The 22,506-nt window shown below is 37.7% G+C and overlaps 2 protein-coding genes across 2 annotated transcripts in view; one reads left to right on the forward strand and one right to left on the reverse strand.

Moving 5' to 3' along the window:
* The window catches only part of gga1 (golgi-associated, gamma adaptin ear containing, ARF binding protein 1), a 41,782-nt gene extending 32,740 nt beyond the window's left edge, over positions 1–9,042 (forward strand). Inside the window, exons 13-17 of the mRNA XM_048206926.1 lie at positions 407–588; positions 1,469–1,686; positions 2,824–2,993; positions 3,071–3,181; positions 7,698–9,042. Coding sequence (XP_048062883.1) covers positions 407–588; positions 1,469–1,686; positions 2,824–2,993; positions 3,071–3,181; positions 7,698–7,808 — 792 coding nt within the window. The 3' untranslated portion in view covers positions 7,809–9,042. The remainder of the gene's footprint in view (positions 1–406; positions 589–1,468; positions 1,687–2,823; positions 2,994–3,070; positions 3,182–7,697) is intronic.
* Positions 9,043–9,115: 73 nt separating this feature from the next.
* On the reverse strand, positions 9,116–21,768 carry ddx17 (DEAD-box helicase 17). The gene is made up of 14 exons (XM_048206924.1): positions 21,475–21,768; positions 21,145–21,279; positions 20,782–20,938; positions 20,576–20,672; positions 20,226–20,359; positions 20,059–20,124; positions 19,742–19,883; positions 16,666–16,826; positions 16,251–16,423; positions 15,981–16,091; positions 15,833–15,894; positions 15,686–15,745; positions 10,617–10,850; positions 9,116–10,457 (listed from the first exon to the last, which is right to left on the reverse strand). The coding sequence occupies exons 2-14, from the start codon at positions 21,198–21,200 to the stop codon at positions 9,910–9,912; spliced, it is 2,001 nt and encodes a 666-aa protein (XP_048062881.1). The 5' UTR covers positions 21,201–21,279; positions 21,475–21,768; the 3' UTR covers positions 9,116–9,909.
* Positions 21,769–22,506: the final 738 nt, after the last annotated feature.

Here is a 22,506-nt window from a genome sequence, read left to right on the forward strand (position 1 = left end):
GGGGTGGGAATGTTTAGGCACCTTGCAGTCTGATTTCAAGCGATGTTTCAAAACGTTTCAAATGTATTTGTTCATATTTTAATTTAATTATAATTGATGCATCAGAGAATTTTTTTTTCCTTCCTTCCCCTAGTATCTGTCAGTGCGGTGTGAATTGGCCTTTTTTAGTCTGTTAACAATAAGGCCGGCTTCAGAGAAAATGCACTTTGCTGGCACTGATGTTGCAGGAACATACAGAAGGCGGTTTGATAAGTGGCACAGCCTCTTTCTACAGGTCTTCCTTAAGAGTGACTTGTCAACAACCCACCACTATTCAATTATGAAAATGTATCAATTTTCACATTCCTAGTCTGTTGATGACTTGGGTAAATGTCATTTGGATCCCTGCTTACCAAGTTTTTGTTAGTCATCAGAGTCTGTGGACGCACCCGTTACGCCAGTCCCTGCAGTGCTGTTGCCAGTGGCAAGTGCTACCAAGACGCCTGTTACTCTCCCTGTGACATCCACTAAATCCCTAGACGAGTTAGACCTGTTGGGTAAGACCCTGCTGCAGCAGTCTCTACCCCCAGAAAATCTTCAGTTCAAATGGTAAATGTTTACGTGTTTCCATTGTTATGTTAATTTAACAAAACTTATTAAAAATGGTTGTTCTTAAGGCCTTTAAAGGGATAGTTCACCAAAAAATTTAAATTCTGTCATTTAATTACTCACCCTCATGTCGTTCCAAACCAGTAAGACTGTCTTTCATCTTTGGAACACAAATGAAGATCTTTTTGATGAAATCTGAGAGCTTTCTGTCCCTTCATAGACTGCCATATGCAACGCTTCAAAAAGTTTATAAAGAGATCGTAAAACTAATCCATATGAATTGAGCGCTTTAGTCCAAATTTTCTGGAGAGACACGATCGCTTTATATGAGAATATTGAATTTAGGCTTTTAACTTTTTTTTGTAAACAGAAACAAGCATGCTTGTTTGACATGCGAGAACCAATGAAGTTCATTCTCATGTGTTACAAAGCACATTTCAACTTCCGGAAGAGGTTTGTTCTTGCACATCAAGCAGGTTTCGTTTGAACCTTTTTTTATATTTGCTGCTCTGTGAATAAAAGCCTGAGTTAAATCTTTTCATCATATAAAGCGGTTGAGTCTCTTCAGAAAATTGGGACTAAACCACTCAATTCATAGGGATTAGTTTTGCAATCTCTTTACAAACTTTTGGAAGCGTCAAAGTGTCAGAAAGATCTTCATTTGTGTTCCGAAGATGAATGAAAGTCATTGAACGACATGAGGGTGAGTAATTAATGAGAACTTTTTTGGGTGAACTATCCCTTTAAAATGAATAATTGGAAAATGTTTGCTTGTTAATAAATGCAAAGATTATGGAGAACTGTCAGATTAATATTCATGGTTTAAAAATACATCAGGCTATATCAGTGCAACAAATACACATTGCAACTTTTTCAACAGGGACAAACTTCAGTCTCAGTCCAAACCCACACTACGAGACCTTCAGATCAAATCTGGAAACAACTCCGCTACAACCCCCAGTCCTGTGTTGGCCTTTTCCGCTGAGCCAGGAGCTCTTCTGAACTCACAGCTCACAGCAGGCATCACTCCAGCCTCTACCCCTCAGGATGACATATCATTGGTGAATCTGACTGTGCCCCTGGAGTCTATCAAACCTAGTAAGACTTAGGGCAGACTTTTTTTTTAAAGTAATAGTTCACCCAAAAATGAGAATTGTCTCTCCTTTTTTATCATGTCTTTTCAAACCTTGTACATAAAATCAGAACATTTTAAAGAATTTGGCTGGTTGTTCTTTTCCATGCTGTTACAACCGGTTTCCTGAAGGTCTTTAAAAAGTATTAAAAGTACTTAAATTTTGTTTTAGAATTTACAACTGTAGAAAATCTTGAGTATCTTAAATCTTATAAAAAATTATAGTATGCAAATGTCTTAGATTTGGGAAAGGACAGACAGGAGACAATTCACATTAATTCATATCACCGAGTTAAGGGGGCTCTTAGCAGAATATGGAGTGTAGGGACAAATGTTCGAAATGTATTGTAATATATTTTAATGTTTTTTTTTTTTTTTTTTCTGTAGTTAAAGCCTGCTTTACTATGTTCTAAACTCCATAAGTTTAACATTTGGAGAGTCTGATTTATTTTGAATCAGTTCTGTGAAGCAAACTTTTAAAATGATTTGTGACTGAGTCACATGATCTGTTTATGTTAAGAACAAAAAAAACAAAAAAAACAGTCATTATCCAATCAAAAAGCTTTATGTCTGCCCTAGCTCTTTGTGGTGTGTTCATGACAGAAGTAGAGGTGAGCGAACTGTTCTGTCGTTTGCTCACTCAGCAGCTTTAAATAGAGAATTATACAAAAAAAAACAAAAAAACCCAGCTTAAATGTCAGTCTGTTCCTTACAAAGCTGTTGTATTGCTTCAGCACAAAAGTCATATGGACATTTTTTGGGGTGCTTTTGTATTCTTTTTAACATTTGAAAGCCTCAGTGCCCATGAGGACTAATTGTATGGAAAAGAGTGACTAGTACAATTTTTAAAGATGTCGTCTTGTGTGTTCCATGGAAGAAATAAAATGAAATGGTTTGGAATTACACAAGCTTGAATAAATGTTTAGCTGTCTGTACTGTATTAATTGTGGTGATGTTGTGGATGCTGTTTTTCTTTTTGTTGTTTGTTTTAAAGTGAGTATGTGTTGACACATTTGTTTTATTCCTGTGTTTTACTGCTTTTCAGAATATTAAATCAATTTAAGATTTATTTAAGGTTTCTTTTTCTCTGTCTAACCTCACAGGTAGCTTGTTACCTGTGACAATCTTTGATAAACACAGCCTGCGAGTTTTGTTCCATTTTGCAAGAGACTCTCCACCAGCCCGACCAGATGTTTTAGTGGTGATAATTTCCATGTTGTCATCTGCCCCTGTGCCCATCTCAAATGTACGATTCCAGGCTGCTGTTCCTAAGGTGACTATATCTGTCCATGCATCTTCAGATAATCTCTGTTGAATTTTGTATTAAAGTTGTATTCTATGTATGTGCAGACTATGAGAGTGAAGCTGCAGCCACCGTCGGGATCAGATTTACCGGCCTTCAACCCTATATTGCCCCCTGCCGCCATTACACAGGTCCTGCTTTTAGCCAATCCTCACAAGGTAAATAAACAGACAGATTCATAGAATATTATGCAATAGTTGGGCTGCAACAATGCATATATATTGGATGCAGAATTAGAGCTTTTGATATGGTACAAAATGACACTGACACAGTGTCTACACTGGACGCGAGCGGCACGGCACAGCACAACGCAACGCGTCAAAAGATAATAGAATCCATTATAATCAGTGATATTGTCTACACTGGATGCGGCTTGACGCGAGTCACGCGAAACAATTTCCCGACAGTAAACGGATTCCCCGTTCTATTTCTGATGTAGTCCAAGTGCTTTGCAACGGTCAGTTTTTCACGTTCATCATAGACAGCTATTAGCTGTTATGGCGCGGCACGAAAAAAGTCACATCTGGTGTAGACACGGTGTGAACATTTTGGAGCATTAGATGTATGTTGCACCATCTGTTGTTAAATCCTTGGGTCAAAAACTAACATGACCAAATACCCGAATCTACTGGAAATAGAGAATGGGAACGCCATGCATTCTGGGACTTAAGGACACAGACACTACAGTAGAGTTAGTAGTGGAGGTAGACGTTAAAAACACACTAGAACGGTGGACTCTTGCTGTGTTATGAATGGCCATAGCCACTCTCACAACTGCCGTGGACAATTTATCTCAAATGAAGCACAATTTTTCGCCTTTCCAGCTTGGTAACAACACAATTGAAATTGAAGTATAACTCAATGAAAATAAACCAAAATTAAAACAATATTTGCCTTTAGAATTTGTATTAAAGGGCACCTATTATGCCCCTTTTTACAAGATGTAATATTGGTCTTGGGTGTCCCCAGAATGTATTTGTGAAGTTTCAGCACAAAATACCCCACAGTTAATTTATTATAACCATTTGAAAATGTCATTTTTGGGGCCTGTTTTAAAAAGAGCTGTTTTGGTGTGTACCACCTTAAATATAAATGAGCTGCATATCCCCGCCCTGCCTTTGGATGAGGGCGTAACTTGCATACCTATGGCAATAAACTGTCGGTAGAAGCAGAATGGCTGAGAGTGAGAGACCCGCTGTTTTGTATGGCATTCAGCCGTACATGTTTGAACCGGAATCAGACCCAGATGATGAAGAGACTCCGGCAGAAGAAACACAATTGAGAATGGAGCAGGACGTCTCTGAATGGTTATTTGATACATTTATGTACTTATAGAGTTTTAATCGCGCCCCCTTTGCAATTATGGATGTGCAACACACACACACACACACACTGTGATAACGTTCGCGCAATTTTTTGAAAACAAATACTGTGATAACGTTTGCTAAGTAAACATACACAGTTTTTAATACAATATCTTTAAAAAATATATATATACGTGTGGATACACACTATACAAACAAGGTTTAAATTATATACACAGACATTCTACGACGATGACAACAACTTTAGACGCATTTGTTATTGAATTGGCTGACATCGACTGAAATGACTATTTGCTCAAAAAACATTAAATACACTTACTTCTTCTGGAAGTGACGTTGGATTGCGAACAGTAGGCAACGATCCACACTTGAGGATTAACTTTGAAGCAAGACCTGCTTTGAATTGACCCTCGTTCTCAAAACAGTCAGTCAAAAAATGATTCGCGCAAACATAAACGTATTTTGGAATTTTGAGTGGCGCCTTTCCTTCGTAAATAAAATCCATCCACTGCGTTTTCAGTGGCTCTGATGTCGGAAGTAAGTGAAAACTACTACGTTCATTATTACATCCCACAACAGAACACTTATGTTTCTTAGGAGACATTACCGGCTGTCGTTGAAACAATGGAGGATGGTTGACAGATCACCGAGGTCGGGGTCTATGCCAAAACCAGATTGTCAATCAAACCACGTGGGTGGGGCTTAGCGCAATTCTACGTCACAGTGAGAGCAATCTTAGAACAGGGCGTTCTGAGACAGTGCTTATGAATTATTGAGATTGTAAAAAAAACACTGGGTGGATTTTTCTCATTCTAGGGTGGTTTTGCTCACACACTGCCAACACACATTTATGGTCAAACACCATGTAAAAGTGAATTTTGCATAATAGGTGCCCTTTAATAATTTATTAAAGATACTGTATATAACAGATTAATAATTGGTGAACCACTGTGCTACACCATCATGGGCATACGGGACACCCCTGTTTTGCGTGGGGGCCCCCACCCTATGATGGTCCCCGTCGCAGATTCACCCATTTACTATGTAGCCTTTGCTTTTTTAGAACTGAACTCAGTTGACTATAAAGATGAAAATAAAGCATCCAAGTGAAGCCCAAAAATGCAAGTAGAAGATCATAGAAAATAGTGCTAAATTACCACAAAAGGGGGAAAAAATTCACAGTTTTTTCCATCCTCCCTTTGTAGCCAAGACAACAGCCTTGAAGCGTTGTGTTACTGTTAGTGGACGTGTGCCGTTAACTGAGACAAATAAATATGTTTGGTCTTTGCTGAGACATTATTGTTGTTATTGTTATTATTATTATTATTATTATTATTATATTTTGCACAAACATATTTACCCCATCGCCAGCTCTGCTAATGGTCAGCTATCGGAATGTCTGAAGTTCTTCTCCATGTTGCTTAGCCAATAAGTCTAGAGTTATTTCTTTATTCTTTTTATTCATATTATCGAAATTACTGAAAATTAGCGGCCAAAACAGCTATTTTTGTTTTCGATCGAAATGGAGGGCTGAAATCATTGACCGAAACGAGGTTTGGAGCTTCTTCTCATGTCTTGACTGTGTTCTAATTTGTGCACATCGTGGATAAACCACAAATATGTGCTAGCTAAATAAAAATAGCTTTTATTTTCAAGATCAATCTCTTCCTCTTTAGTCTTTACTACTATTACAGCAGCAACTAAACATGAATGAACAGCAGAAAGAATGTTGAAAGATACAAAATTTCCCGAAATGTATCGCATATCAAACTATTGCGTCTTAAACTATTGCGCAATCGATCAATCAGTGTTTCAACTGCGGAAAGATGATAAAACAGCCTGAGAACAATGTCACGTAATGCCACATTTACCTCAGAAAAGCCATCTCTGGGGGTAGCCCCATCTAATGCTTTGCGGGGGGCCTCACAGATGTGCAGTTCGCCACTGTACACCATAAATAATATATGGTAACATCTGGAAATGTTACTTGTGATAGCTCGTTGAGATCATTCAAATAATTTCAAGACTGTATTAAAGAGGGCCATACTGTTAACTGTTAATTCTTTAACAGTACGAAATTAGGGTGACATAATGATATATGTCGATTAAATAAATGATCCACTGGCTGAGATCAAGCTATATTGTATTTATTATTCTATCCAAATTAATTTGGTCTTGTGTGTGGTCCGATAGAAGTCGAAACTCAAAACTGAGTTGAGTAAAATGTATCTTAAACCTGAGATTTGGCAGTGAAAAGAAGACTTGTAACTGTGCCACCATTTGTAAAATGAATAATAATTTCAAGACAGATTCTTTGTTCTCTTTGCTGTACCAAAATGTGATCCCAATATTGAGGTATGTACTGAAACATCAATTTTGTGTACTGTTGCAGCCCTATGCAATTGTAATTTAAAAATATATACACTACCCATCAAAAGTAAAGAATAATTAAGTTTTTAAATGTTTTTGAAAGAAAGCTGCATTTAGTTGATCAAAAATACAGTAGAAACGGTAATGTGAAATATTATTACAATTTAAAATAATTGTTTTCTATTTTAATATATTTTAAATCGTTATTTATTCCAGTGACATTAAAGCTAAATTTTCAGCAACTGTTACTCCCCTCTTCAGTCTTGCATTATCATAATATGCTAATTTAGTGCTCAAGAAGCATTTCTTCTTATTTTCAATGTTGAAAATAGCTGCTTAACATTTTTGTGGAAACTGTGATACACTACCATTCAAAAGCCTGGGGTAAGATTTAAAAGAAATTTACACTTTTATTTAGCAAGGACACATTAAATTGATCAAAAGTGAACGTAAAGACGTATGATGTTACAAAAGATTTCTATTTCAAAAAAGTGCTGTTCTTTGGAATTAACATTGAGGATAATAAAAACCATTATTAATAACTGAGCAGCAAATCAGCTCATTAGAATGATGAATGTTCGAAGTGGAGACTGGAATTATTGCTGCTGAAAATTCAGCTTTACAATCACAGGAATCAATTATATCTTTAAATATATTAAAATGAAAATTCTTTCAAATCTTAATATTTCACAATATTACTGTTTTACTGTATTTTTAATCAATTAAATACAGCCTTTGTGAGAAGACTGTTCAAAAACATTTTTTTTTTTTCCTCCAAACTTTGGACTAGTAGTGTATATAGGAATATGATTTGTCAGTAAAGCTCACAAACTGTGCTGGTTATGGTTATGGCTTATGTCAGATGTGTGTAGCTGTCTTTGTTGCCGATTTGTAGATATCTGATTACAGTACATGGCATACATACAACATACATTCTTCATGTTCTTACCAATACATTTTTTTTCTTTTCCTTTTGAAGGAGAAGGTGCGGTTGAGATACAAACTGACATTTGATTTAGGAGAAGAATCACATGATGAAAGCGGAGATGTAGAGCAGTTCCCTCCGCCAGAGTCCTGGGGAAACCTTTAAAGAAACAGACTGATTTCCTGCTAGTGGCCCCTCTGCTTCCTGATGGCAGTTCATATCCAGACTGTCAATGGCTCTGCCTTTGATCCAGATCTCTCTCTCCTCTCCTCCGGATGAGTGCTGAGAGGAGGCCTTTAAATAAACTTGTTTGATTTTTAATTCCAGTTCTAACTTTTTTAACACCCCCCCCCCCCTCCTTTTTTTTCCCCCTTGTTGTTGTTGTTTTCGGCCCTTTTTGTATGAAGCTTTAAATGTTTGAAAGTTAGAGAGTTGAGTTTTGTGGTCATTCATGACATTACTTCCACGTGTGAATTGAGATGCTGGAGTCTCAGTCAGCTGTAATGACATAGAGCAGGTGAAATTTCTGCACTAATTGTTTCATTTTCATTGTGTTGATTAATAGGTTTTGTGCACTTGCACACATTCTTGATCATATTTCTGTTTTTTGTGTGTTTGATTGTATTGTCAGGCTGCATGTGGTTTTACTGGTAACACCAAACTTGAATCAATTTCTTAGCAAGGAATACTTAAACTAAAGTAGACTATATTCAAATCAAACAGCCCTTCATTCATTGTAATTTTTGCATCTAATTTATGATTGTCCTCAATCCTAAAATTGCCCTTGTTCTGTACACTGTACTGCTCTTGAACATCACGCTGATGTCTTGTTTATATTTACCGTACGTGCCTAATCAGATTTTTTTTTTTTTTTTCATGCTAATGTGAATATAATTTTGTGTTTGATGCTTGTTTTTAATTGTCAGAATAACATAAGCATTTGCCCCTCGGGTAAACACTTTTTTGAATCCTTGATGGTTCCACAATTAATCTGGGCTCTTTCAGTGCAGTACAGTTTAATGAATACTATTTCACCCTTCACCATGCTTGTATAAGATAAAAGAAGTTATCAGAAGAATTCTGTATTCAGAAAATGTTAACAGAAATCATTTGCTGAATCAGGATGCTGCTGCTGCATCAGAATTCTCTGCAGACAGGAATTTAAATTAGTTCTCAAATAAACAATTCTAGTTTGTGTCTCCCTACAGTTAAAGGTCTGTGATAAAGCCAGTTGCATTCCAGATTATGTCCTTCCAACCTGACAAAGTGTAAATATCGGTATTGCTATTATGTACATTTGCCAAAAACTTATACAGAGACTAAACATACGGAGAAGTGAATGTAGTGCAAATATGTATTTAAGGGAAATAAAGTTATTCTTTTTCTCTGGGGTTTAAAATGCATGTTTTCATTATTTTAAATCATTGATCAAAAGTTGAATAAGGTATATAATCAAAAAATTGAGAGCGCTCTGTATTGAACTCTTTATTAAAATCTGTAATACAAAGTGATTATATAAAAAGAATTTGTTCATTTCCAGCTCCCTTCCAATCAGAGGGCTGTCATGAACAAGCCGAGTCTTGTCCAGGACCTCAGGGGATAGCTGTTTGTAATGCCTGATCATACAATAAGTAATGCAGTAGTGCAAACAACAGTGTAATTGAATGTTTGCATTGGGTATAGGTAAGGTTAAGCATATTAATTGGCTAGTGCTAAGGTAAGATGCAGAGTGGTTAGCTTTTGAAATGGAAGCTACCTCCAGCTATCAATCATTTTGCATGTTTGCAGGTTGATGACGTTGAGTTGGCAGACATTGGTGGGTGGGTTTTCCAGGGTGTGTGGTTGAAGTTAGCAAAATGGCTAAAAGTTAGCAAAACTAAGTAAGTATCTTTAATAAAACATCAATAAACATCATGAATAAGTATTGACCAACTGTAATCAAAAGATGTATTTAAGAAGATACACATAAAAAAAAGTCACAATATCTAAAGATAATTCAGTTTTTACGACAAACTAAAGATGCTTCGTAGCTGGTTTTTCTTCAGGACCAAGATTTGAGAACCAAAAAAACAGTCGAGAAGCCCTTCTTTCAAGACCCTGGACCACTGGCTTGATTAAACGCAAAGCCATTCTTTTCTATGACAATACAACAGAAAATAAAGAGCACACCTTATTACACAGCTATATTCAAACGTTCAGACTGGTAAAGGGGCAGGTTACTACTACAACAAGAAAAGATTTGAAAAGACAGCAATGCCTCTAGATGCTACTTTCTGGGAGGGGGAGGAAGGGGTGGTGGTGGTGAGGCAAATGGGTATGGGCCAGGACCCATGAATCCCATGACAGGCTGTGGTGGAGGAGGGAACTGTTGTGCCATGAGTGGTTGCGGACCTGGCCCAGGCTGAGGAGGAGTTGGAGGCGGTGCTCCAAACATACCTTGGGGAGGTCCAGCTTGATCTTGCCCTCCGGCTCCCCCACTACCACCTACACCTGGATGTGAGCCTCCCCCTCTGGAGCCATACTGCCCCCCTCCTCCGCCCCCATAACTCTGGTATTGGTCACCTCCTCCACTGTTGTAGGAGGGCCCTGAGTTGTAGTTGTTTCGTCCATCCCTACTGCGATCTCTGTAAGAAGACGAAGACAAGCGGTCGTCACGGCTGCTCCCACCTGACCTTCCATCACGGCTAAAGTTGTTGCTGCGGCTGCCCTTGTTACCCCCCGTTGCAGAGCGCATACGGCGATCACATTCGTCCTGGTACATCAGGTTGGGGTTATTTGAGCTTGAGTTGTTGCCACGGTAACGCATCCTTCCACCTACAGAAGTAGCCAGTAAGAGGCCAGGAATTAGGCAAGTGATACAATATTTTGAAATGTGAAAAAGAAAAATTTCTCTCTAAATGGTGCCAGTTTCTCAAGGGTATATTACAAACTGAAACATGCCTGCCCAACTTCAGCTCATCTTGAAACTCTCACCTCCACTTCCCCCACGACCTGTGTCCACCAGCTGCAGCAGTTTGGGGTTGATGGCCTGTCTAGCCTCCTCAAGAACCCGGACCAGATCACGAGCCTGCCGAAGGTTTCCAGGTGTGAAGAAGGTGTAGGCTGTACCTTTGTTGGTGCTGCGAGCTGTGCGGCCAATGCGATGAACATAATCCTCAGAAGAGTTTGGATAGTCATAGTTGATGACAAATTTAACATCCTCCACATCTTCATGGGGCCAAGGTAAAGAAATTTATGGAGGAAGAAGAAAAAAATTCAAAATTAGAAAGTGAGGTAGACAGAAGTAATGGACCATTGCCTAGTTCACTGCGACAGCAGCACTGGCATTGTTCACTCATCTGTGTTTGGGATCTCTTCATGGATTTTACAGGCATGGCTTTGGAGTAAGGTTTGTCTATTACTAATAAAGCCAAGACAAGATCAATACAAGAAGGGAAATGTTTAATAAATGCAATGCTTTGAATAGGCATTCAATTGTAAAAGTTATCCAATGACCTGAATACACTTTTTGAAAGTTTTGAAGTATGCTGTCATCAACAGTCATACACATCCAGGTGTTAATACATATAATTAGTGATGCACCGAAATGATTTTTTTTTTTTTTAACATCGAAATCAAAATTTAAGTTTTCATTGATGAGTTTACAAAGGACATTTGTTTGAATTTTGTATTAAAAATGTACAGAATTTGAAAGCTCAGACTCCGTTTTATATCTAAAGTAACAAAGCTTATTGTGATTATTGGATGGTATGTGTACTACAAATAATATTTAGTGAAGTTTTGCTTATGTATCAACTGAAAACAGCATAAACTAAATGATTGCGGTCCATCAAAATGAAGATCTTTAATTGATATTGTCAACCCAGCCGTAGCAGCTGACAAGTTTTCAAGTTGTGACTGATCCACGTTGTGTACACGAAGTAGACACTGATAGTGTCAAAACGCGCAATCAGAGAAGCGTAATGAAACCGGAGCCGGTGCCACCATTTCGGTCAATGAATTCTTCCCTCCAAAACTGAAAAATTTCAGTTGCTGAAATTTCAGTGCATCACTATAACAATAATTCAGATAAAGCTCTGTCTTAAATTCAACCTAAAGACAGGGTCTCACTAGCCGATTTTGCAGTCGATTTCCAATGGAGCATCTCTCAGTGATGGCGCATTAACTACTTGCTGGGTTATTGTCACTTACGACTTGAAGTCAACTAGTCTCCTTTGAAATTATCATTTTAGACAGTGATCGGATCTAATTCAAACTTCTTTTCTTTTTTTTTTTTTTACTGGGACTAAATATGGCTAACGGGGAATTGAAACAAAAACTTGCTTCTCTCACTGCCCTTGCTGGATTCTGTTCACAATGTATTTTTGGGTCAGAACCAGTATGCTTACATCAAAGCAACAGCCTTTTACTCATGTTGCTAGGTAAAGACTAGACAGTCAAATCACTTGAGGTCCCACTGGTCAGAAAAGTGATTCCTGACACAAACAATTTGACCAAATCACCTGTCCTTAAAAGCGGTTCATTTCTGTGATTTAGGATAACTAGGTTTATCAACAGCATTCCAGAGTTTGGAAAACCATTCACATCATCTAAACAAACTGAACACTGACGTAAAACGAAACTGGGTACGAACCAGAAAGTGCTAGTGTGAAAGCACTGAACAGAATAGTGTGAGACCAAAATTTTGTTATCAAATGGCCATTTTCAGTCGGCTAGTGAGAAACCGCCTTAAGCAGAGCAGCACTGTACAAATAAAAAAGCACTTACCTATTCCAAAGATAAACAGCTATTCTAATCTTAAGTGTTACATGAACTATCAATGAAAATTAGCAACTGTGTCCAGCAATACTTGAGGTTGTATTAAAGAGGAGAAATGACAGGATTTTTTTTTTTTTTTTGACATATTAAAAGTCTGTTTCTCATTACAGTTCAAAAGGGGCTCTAACAACACTGCTATTGACCCTAAAAGAAAACAGTCTCCTTTTGGAAAATGATAATGATATTTAATACCATTTTAGATATCTAAAGAAAAATGCAATGTGGTAAAATGGAAATACAGTCATATACAATAATGGCCTAATATACCATGGCACTTACCACACCCATTCAAACATACTTAAAGAACATTTGCCACACTATGGAAACAGCTCTTATAAACAGGGCAGTGACTAGGGCATGATCAGGTACTTACCCTAGGTTAGGTTATTCTTGGCTGGGATCAGTCCTGGGTCCCGTGGAGCGGCCCAAGAGGAAGAGGTTAATGTGGGCTCACGCGTTGAGCTGCCCCCCCTTCACCCTCGGCCCTGCCCCAGCAACGCCAGGCGGGAGCAGAACCGGCTCTGCCCCAGTTCTCTCTCTCTCGCTGGGTTGCAGGGCCTCCACAAACCGGACCGGACTGTATCCAGCACTCTTAACTTTCTCTGTCCCTCTCTCTAGCACTCCGCGGGCCATTTAGCCCCAAATCTATCTTAGGGGCAGACTTTCCTGGAATCTAACAGAGCCCTGAGGGGCCATAGTATTCTTTGAGATGTTTAATGGTCAATCCAGATTTTGAGTTAAAAAAAAATCAAATAAAAAAGTAAGCTAGTTGATGCCGCTAGCCCTTAAGACTCAAGATAAGTAGGGGCGCAGCTGAGAGAGTTTATCCAATCAAGCCCTGTGCTAGTGTCTGGTTACATGGTAGAGGGAGGCCACTGTGTCAAATTAGCACAGCATGCCTGGGCTGGCAGTTAGGAAGTCAAAAATCCTGAAGGGGAAAAAGAACAATAATAGTGTAAGACCCTCTAGAATAACCCAAACATACCCAGACAAAACAAAATAGCAATTTCTAATATCTTTTGTGAGGTCATTTTTCACCCAGATTTGAATGATTCCAGAAAGAAGTTTTGCACAAAAAAAAAGTAAAAGTAAAATATTTATACAAAGTGTAATAAAAGTTCTGACCATCTCTATTCTGACCATGACTACTGACTAACATCTTCCAAGATAACTGGACACTTGGACACAATTTGTTCAGGAAGGAGACTGGAATTAGGACCCAGGGAAGAGGAGGGAAGGGTAGCAGCTCCCCTAGATCCGTGCTAGGGTCAACAGCGAGCCGGTGAGCCCCACATGTGCGAGGATTTTTTACATTAGTAACAAGAAACAGACAGCACAAGTTTAACATGTCTGGAACATCTTGTGGATGGGGAAACTGACGAAGCAGCCCACCAGTCAGTCACCGTCAGCCCAGAGTCCTTTTTACGATTTAAGGTAAACTTGACAACTTGTCAATAAATATGCATATTGCTCAAACAAGTGAAGGCTGGGAAGAAAAGATAAGAGAGAAAAGGACAGGTTGGAGAAGAGAGAGAGAGAGAGTGAAAGAAGAATTGCTGTAGGTAAAAATATCAAACAATTAAGGTGCAAACCAAAATAATCCAAAACAAAAAAGACAAGGCAGAATTCTAGGTACTGATTTCTATGTGCTTAAACTATAGATTTGAATTTCTTAATTTCTTAAAAACTCTTAATCCGAAAGTATACTTTTCCGCATTCCACTCCATATATTGTGGACAGTTAACACTTAACATCTTAATGCTATAGAGACCGAGGCGTGTCGTGAGAGTCACATAAAATATAGATTAACATGGCACTACAAAGGCCTGTTTGTGAAAGGGCCATGCGTTAGAAGTCAGAAAGCACTTAAGTTAATTTATGATTTGCTGTCTGTCTGAACCAAAGAAATACAAGCGAAAAATCTGAATTCAATTGCATAGCATCATAACTTTTTCCATTGCAACGTAGTGCATTGATTCGCACTGTGTTGAATCGAATCGAAATAGGATTGCACTGCATTGTAACAGTTGAATCGTATCGCATCGGTAGATGCTTCATATGCATCTTTAATGGATCGTTGGCTATGCGTTGAGATGTGTATCACATAGGCCTCAGTTATGGAGATGTACATCCCTACTGTGCACACTGTTTTTGTATCTGTGGAGATTTGTGTGCAGACAACAGCACATGTGCAATTGATTTGAGCAACTGAAAAGAAAGGGCCACAAGATGCACGGGATGACTGGGGCGTTCACACTGATATGGATTAAATAACTGGATGTTGCCAAATCTCTGTGCTGTTGATGAGAGTTCCTACTTAACTGCGATCCACCACCTGATACAGCTGTCACACATTGATGGAAATCTTCAACTCTCTTTGAAAATGAATGGCATGGCCACTGTAAATAGTTGTCAATGTGAACACTCCTCGATGTTTATAATATCTTAAATATCTTAATATCAGTGTGTACTGTAAAAAGCACTATTCAAATAAATTGCACTTCATATATTTGAATTTTTTTTAAAAAGAATTCCATTAAGAATGTTCACACTTGGCCGGTTTGGTTAAATTAAATTTAAAACAAACAAACTACAAGTGTGAACATACGGGACATGGGACTTGGCTGTGTGCATCGACCAAGTTTCATTGTTACCGATATATGACTAGTGCACTTATTTATCGATTACTTCAGTGACCATTTAGGTGTCTGTCTGACATAATTACATAATTACTTGAAAACACTGTTTGATTAGCTGTTTGTAGGGATGCAAACTGCTAAGGAGTGAAAAAAGTCAATTACATATACGAGGACATGCTTCAGTGGGAATTTCTTGTGAAAGAATAAGTGTGTAGCAAACATTTCAATCAAGTTTTATGATTTCATGTATTTAAGGTTAAATCTATTATAGTCAAGTTTTTGGATCTCACAGAAGTGATTTTGCTTTCAAAACAACAAATTTCTCCAAAAAGATGAGCAGTTTGCAGTCCCGTGTTTTTGTGACTAGGAATGACATCTGCTTAACCAGTGCATCTCTGTTGGCACAAAGTTTGAGACGTCACTGAACATTTCACAATTATGTGACTGTACGTGTCATGTCATAGAGTTGTCTATACATTATCTTTATTATTTAGTGGCGATCAGATAATCATTCGGTTTAGAATTGTAGAAAAAAAAAAAAAGAAAAAAAATGAGAATGAATGAGTATCAAGTATCAGAACATACCCAGACCCCGTGATGCAACGTCAGTGGCGATCAAAATTGGAGCTTTTCCACTGCGAAACTCTGAAATACACCGCACAATGCAGTGAGAACACTCAGGAAAAATTGTGACAGCCTACTTCAATAAAATGTGAAGCTTAAAAACTTCACCTGATAGTACCCAGTCCCTCTCTGGTTGGCTCTTGTCACCATGAATACACATTGCAGGCCACCTGGAAAAAGACAGAACACAAATTACATCAGCATACTATATAATTTTATAAAAACCTTTAAGAGGGATTATAAAAATTTGTCTCACCCATCTCTTCGCATCCTACGAGTCAGTTCATCACAACGTTTCTTTGTCTCAACAAAGATGATAGTTTTGTTCTCCTTTTCAGCCATGATTTCCTCCATCAGCTGAATCAGCCTTTGAGCACAAATTTCTTTGAAACATTTTCATCTTGATTTATACAGACAAATAGGAAAGTAAACCAACACAAATCACAATGCCTGAATAACTTAATAAAAGCTCAATAAATTTCATATCCACTACTTTATTAGAGAAACGACTGGTAAATCAGCTTACTTGTTGTCTTTTTCATTTTCCATGCAGACATCCACTATCTGCAGGATGTTGTGGTTTGCGCTTAGTTCTAGAGCTCCTATATTGATTTGGACATAGTCATGGAGGAAATCTTCAGCCAGCTGACGCACTTCTTTAGGCCAGGTAGCACTCCACATGAGAGTCTGTCTGTCAGGCTGAAGGAAACAGGAATAGCAGCAAACGTAAACAACTGAGCTTAATGATATGTATTCTAAGGAAAGTGATCATGGGTAGCGATCTTAAACACAGACAAGGCCCATTTTTTGAGTCCATTATTATTGCCGATTATCCTAGATTTTCAGTCTAGCACTACTGTGCGTGTAATTTTAATTTTTTGTGTTTTAATTTTACAGTTAAGTAAACAAAGGAGACAGTTTCACAAAAGAAAAGTACTTACTCTAATTTGGTCAACAATTTTGCGGATTTGGGGTTCAAAACCCATGTCCAACATACGATCAGCCTCATCTAGCACCAGGTAGGTGCAACGGCGTAGGTTGGTTTTTCCTGCCTCCAGGAAGTCTATCAGACGGCCAGGTGTGGCAATGCAGATTTCAACACCTTTAAGAGGTCAAACAATATTTATTGAAAGAAAAGCTATGGATTCAAATTAATGCTTTAAAGTTTTGCACAAAAATAAAGTTTTGCAAAAAAAAAAAAAAGAATTGAGCAGAAAAAAATAATAATAAATTGCAAAATAAAATAACGTAGTGCAAAATAGCTGTAATCCTATTTTATCTTTGCCACATATTTTTCATTCTCAAACCTACTAAATAATTTGCAACGCTCATTTTATTCTGCGTTTCAGTCAAGCGTGCGCTCACAATACCAGTTTTCCTTTGCGCTGCACTTTTCTGTGCGGTTCTCTTTATGGCAATGGTTTGACGTGGGGGTGGAGTCAAGAAATGGGGGCACGCCCCCGCGAAACACATCATCGTTAGGAGACGCAGATTAGAACAGAACAGATCCACCATTTAGACAGAGCGCATTTATTATAATCTGAAAACCACGCCCACCGGGGGAAAAACAATCCAACCGTCTCCATTGACTTTGTATTGCGTGAGGCTGCCTTCTTGTCTTTTCTGACTCATTACAAAAAACAGAACAATGCCTAAAGCTGCTGTGTGACAAGGTGTACAGCTAACAAGCTAAAAAAAAAAGAAATAAGTTTTTATAAGCTGTCGACCCCAAAAAACGAATGTTTAAGGACACAAAATTGGATACAGGCAGTGAGACAGAGCGCAACAGGTCATATTACTATAAGAAATGCATTGGAGGGGGTCGTAATCGGCGACAACATATGCTAAACAAACCAACAAAAACAAGCCATTCATTATTTTTAACCATGTCAAAGAATTATTTCACCTGTCGCCGATTACGTTCCCCTCCATAGCAGGCGTGTCCCCGTTTCTTGACTCCACCCCCACGTCAAACCAGTGCCATAAAGAGAACCGCACAGAAAAGTGCAGAGCAAAGGAAAACCGGTATCGTGAGCGCACGCTTGACTGAAACGCAGAATAAAATGAGCGGTGCAAATGATTTAGTAGGTTTGAGCATGAAAAATATGTGTCAAAGATAAAATAGGATTACAGCTGTCATTGATTTTTGTAATTGATTATATTTTTATTTTTGCACTACTTTATTTTATTTTGCAATTTATTATTTTTGTTTGCAATACTTATTTTTTTCCGCTCAATACTTTATTTTTTTCTTTGCAATTCTTTATTTTTGTTTGCAAAACATTTTTTTATTGCTCAATTCTTTTTTGTGTTTTGCAAAACTTTATTTTTGTGCAAAACATTAAGGCATTAATTTGACTCCATAAAAAGCCCTTAACTACTCCTGCTCAATTAATCAGAAAATATACAAAGCTACTATTACACTTGTCCAGGAACAGGGTTGAGAACCACAGCTCAATCCACCATTTTTCTACATGCCATGACCAAAAAAAGAGGAATTTAAAAAAAAATAAATGTCCCACTCGCACATTTCCATATAACGGCAGTGAAAAGCGACCAGCATCACCAACAGCCAAGCTCAAGATTTTAGTTAAATAATACATTAAATTTCAGTTTGTTTTTCCACCAAACCCTATCGTATACCCCCAGAACACTTGTAATAAATGGTATGCGTCACATGGAATCATTCGGAGGTACTTTTGGATCTTTTTTTAAAAAGTTTGATGCTGGTCGCTCTTCACTGCCATTATATGGAAAAGCACAAGTGCAGAGTGGGACTTTGTTTTTTTTAAATACTCCTTTTGTGGTCCATAAAAGAAGAAGGGCATACTGCATTGGAACAACACCAGGAGAAGCAAATTATGACTTAATTTTCATTTTAGGGTGAACAAACCCTTTAACACTTTACTATATAAATGCAATAATGAGCATTTTCAAAAACAATGCAGGGATGTTATTATCCATACCCCTCAATCATTTAACATAAAACACAACTTAAAATTGTAAAAGTACTAACAAATTACTTTCAGCAGACCATGACTAACCCCAAAAGTTAGGATTTGTATTTCTGCACCAATATTACAGATGTGCTAAATATTACTGTAGAAACATGCAAGTCTACTTAAGTCCATTTCAGTGAATTATTTTTTAAGCTTTAAATTGGGAAAAACACAAAAAGTGTTACATTATTTTCCAGCTGGATAAAAATGGATTAAAAATGACTAAAAATGTCGTAATTACGAGTGGAAAACTCTGCATTTTCTTTGATCTCAGAGTTTCCGAGTTGGAGGCGTTTTAGTAAGAAATATAGAAAAATATCACAAGGTATATTTGTAGGTATTTTGTGGTGACACTGTCAGGCTTTTATTTTTTTATTTACAACAAAATAAGCTCACTGCCTGCACAAAATATGATACCATTGTTATATAATAATAAAGATTACAGTGGCTTCATAAATTAATTAAAAACCAAAAAACCTGATGCACATTCTTTGTTCTTAATTTTCTTCAAGCAGAGTTCAAAGAAACTTGCTTTTTTGTTTAGTTAATTAAGAGAAGGTACACCACCATCTTGCTCTGACGAAAGTGACTGAAAAACAGAGCATTTTACAGCTAATTTGGTCAAACTGACCAGGGTAGCGTTTCCTTAAGTTGATCGTAGCTCCATTGGTGCTTACGATGCTTTTGGGAAACGCTGCCCTGGGCTCTACAGTGAAACCATTTATGCTGTATTTGTCAGATTTTCACTAGCAAAGACTGGGATTTAATTACGTACATTTATAGCCTGACACCCTGCATGTTTCAGAGTGAAGCATGGCACGATGCTCTTTTACACACATTGGTGAGCTTTTAGTTGCTTTTTATTGAGTTTTTAGTTTTCAGTGTCTCGGATCGGCTTAGTTCACAGGAATTCTGTTCTCAGAATAATTATGATTATATTTTGAGCATTAAAAAAATAAAAAAATAGAAATCACATTTTGTTAGTGAGTTGTAGATGTTGGTCAGTTCCATTCCATACCTCTTTCTAAATCTCTGATCTGTGGACCTTTAGGGGCTCCACCATAAACACAGGTACTCTTGATTCGGGATGATTTGCCATAGTCATAAGCCACTTGCTGCACCTGCTGGGCTAATTCACGCGTGGGTGCCAACACAAGACACTAAACAGAACAGAAAGCAGGAAACACAGCAGAAATGAAGAATGTACTTTGGATTGAACAAAGCACTTTGGATTCATTTTGATCCTACTGTGCATCAACAATAGTACATCATTCTGATTCTAAATCAGTGCCCACTTCTAACAATTATTGAGGTAAAAGTTGTATGGCAACTTACAATGGGACCATCCCCTCTCTCTAGGTATGGCTGATGGTTAATGTGCACTATGGCAGGCAGCAGATACTGTGGAGGACATTAAAATAAGTAAACATGACTTTACTTGGAATGGGTATTTAAGTATGTGTGTTTTCTCTGGCTGTTGGTTGTAGACGTAGGTCTCTTACAGCCAGTGTTTTTCCAGAGCCAGTCTGAGCGATGCCCACCATGTCCCTGCCACTGAGAGCCAAAGGAAAACCTTGAGCCTGGATTGCAGTGGGCTCTTTAAAGTTCTGCTGCAGCAGCACTTCCATCACATATTCTTAAAAAAAAAAAACACAGAAAAGTAAGTGCGTTTTCATCACTAAATGAAGAAGGGAAAAACTTTCAACACACTCACTGAGGAGAAAAAAAACCCTGGTGTAAATGAATTTAGATCCTCTTTTTCAATTACATTTTTTGTTTGCACCAAATATTTGTGTTTAGTGTGAAAGGGCCTTTAGAATAACAAAGTGATATACATGTGAATTAAACTCACGAGGGAACTGAGCTTGATGGAAGTTGGTAACAGGCTTTGGACAGCCAGAGCCTCTGACAGTGATCTCTTTCCTCTTGCGATATTCTTCAACATCATACTATTAAATATACAAAGATAAATATAAATTAAAGTAAAAAATAAATAAAAACAAAATAGTAGACCACAAAAGTTTTTTTTTTTTTTAATATAATTAGGTTCTTTATTACCTGACTCATGTGATGAACCTCGGGGTGTTCACTGTAGAAATTCTTCTCAAATTTGGGCAGCTGATCCAGGTCCCATTTCTTCTTCCTCAGCCTATCTCCTGGATTCCCAAACTTCTTTGGTGGAGGTTGGACAACTCGACTGGATCCAAAGCGAGGCCTGTGAGAGATTCATGTCTTAAACTTTAAATCCTTTTCCTGCCAGTTATGAGCAGTGTTTGAGAGAAGTGTATGGACAAGTAGTTAAATCTGTTTACTTCAACCAAAAATATTAATTACTCAATATCTCCTATCCAATTAAACTGATATTATTAAATGTATTAATACACATAAATAAACAAACATCGATTAAATATAAAGGCCCACCCTCTGTCCCGTCCTCGATCTCTGTCTCGGTCTCCATATGAGGAGCTTCCTCTCATCTCCTTGACCAGTAAAGTAAAACCCGAGCAGGATGATTACCTTTTCTTCCAGAACGAAACGAAGAAACGCTGGTCCTACCTGGTTTGTGGAAATGTGTTTTTTTTTTCTCTGATAAGCGGTAGATATGTAATATGTTATGAGGGTGTTTTAGAGTAGGTTAGGGTGCAAATTCTGCATGTAACTCCTTACAGCATGAAAACAGACATTTACAAACAACAAACCCGTGAAAAACACGCCAGCTTTGAGTTAGAAAAACAACACCTTCGTGCTTACTCGGTTAAAGAAAATGTCGTCTACCACTACGCAACTGGGTCCGCCCCGTTTAACATCGTAGCATTTGTACGTAGGGATGTTATGAAAGTACACAAATAACGCAACGAATACCGCGTAGTGTGACAATGAATTCGCATAAGAGCGTAAAAACCGGAGGTTGAACTCCAAACAATGATGAACCTAACGTATTTGAATCTCTCAAGGCTTTATCGAAATTAATTGCGCTTTAGAAGACTGGACGAATAAATATAGAACAATTTTAAAACTGTTTTATAGCAGTCACAGCAAAAGAATAGTACCACTGTACTACTAAATGTACTAATATCTTTCTTATCCTTTAACCACAATCAGTTGTAATTGGTCAACAGTCAACTGCGCAGGGAAAAGTAACAGATACCATGTGACAGCGACGTAACCCGTTCACGTGACGTGTGACAAACAAACAAGTACATTTATTCGTCCGTTTTCGTGAAACAAAAATTTCAACAAAAACAAACAAAAATACTTCAGTATCAATAACAACTGACCTGAGACAGAATGTGTTTGATACATCCAGCTTGATTCAACGAAATTACAACACAAACGTGTTTTGGTCCTACAATACAATGCACTGTTTGTACCATCCACTACCTGATAGAAAACTGGGAACCACCACAAGATATGGACACAACCACACAAACAAGAAAACATGGGTGCCAAGAAGAAAGATTGTGTCCACATTTGCACCCAAATTAAAATGGAGACGGAGTTGCATTTTCTAATAATTTTTTACCAAAATAATAAATGAATAAACATTTAAAAAGGAAAAGAAAAGGAAAAACACATACAACACCACATATCTGAGACATTGCCAAACAATGCTAAACTACCCATTTTACTGGGGAAATGTAAATGGCCGCCTGCCATAAAATGAGGGTCTTTGGCTCATTATCAGTAGGGCTGTTCAACTTGCTTATTTTTCCCCTTTCTTCTCCTTATTCCTTTCTTTTACCTTTACATTATCATGTAATGCAAATAATTTTTTTCTTTCTT

Source organism: Megalobrama amblycephala, linkage group LG11 (genome assembly GCF_018812025.1).
Source record: "Megalobrama amblycephala isolate DHTTF-2021 linkage group LG11, ASM1881202v1, whole genome shotgun sequence".
Classification (NCBI taxonomy): domain Eukaryota; kingdom Metazoa; phylum Chordata; class Actinopteri; order Cypriniformes; family Xenocyprididae; genus Megalobrama; species Megalobrama amblycephala.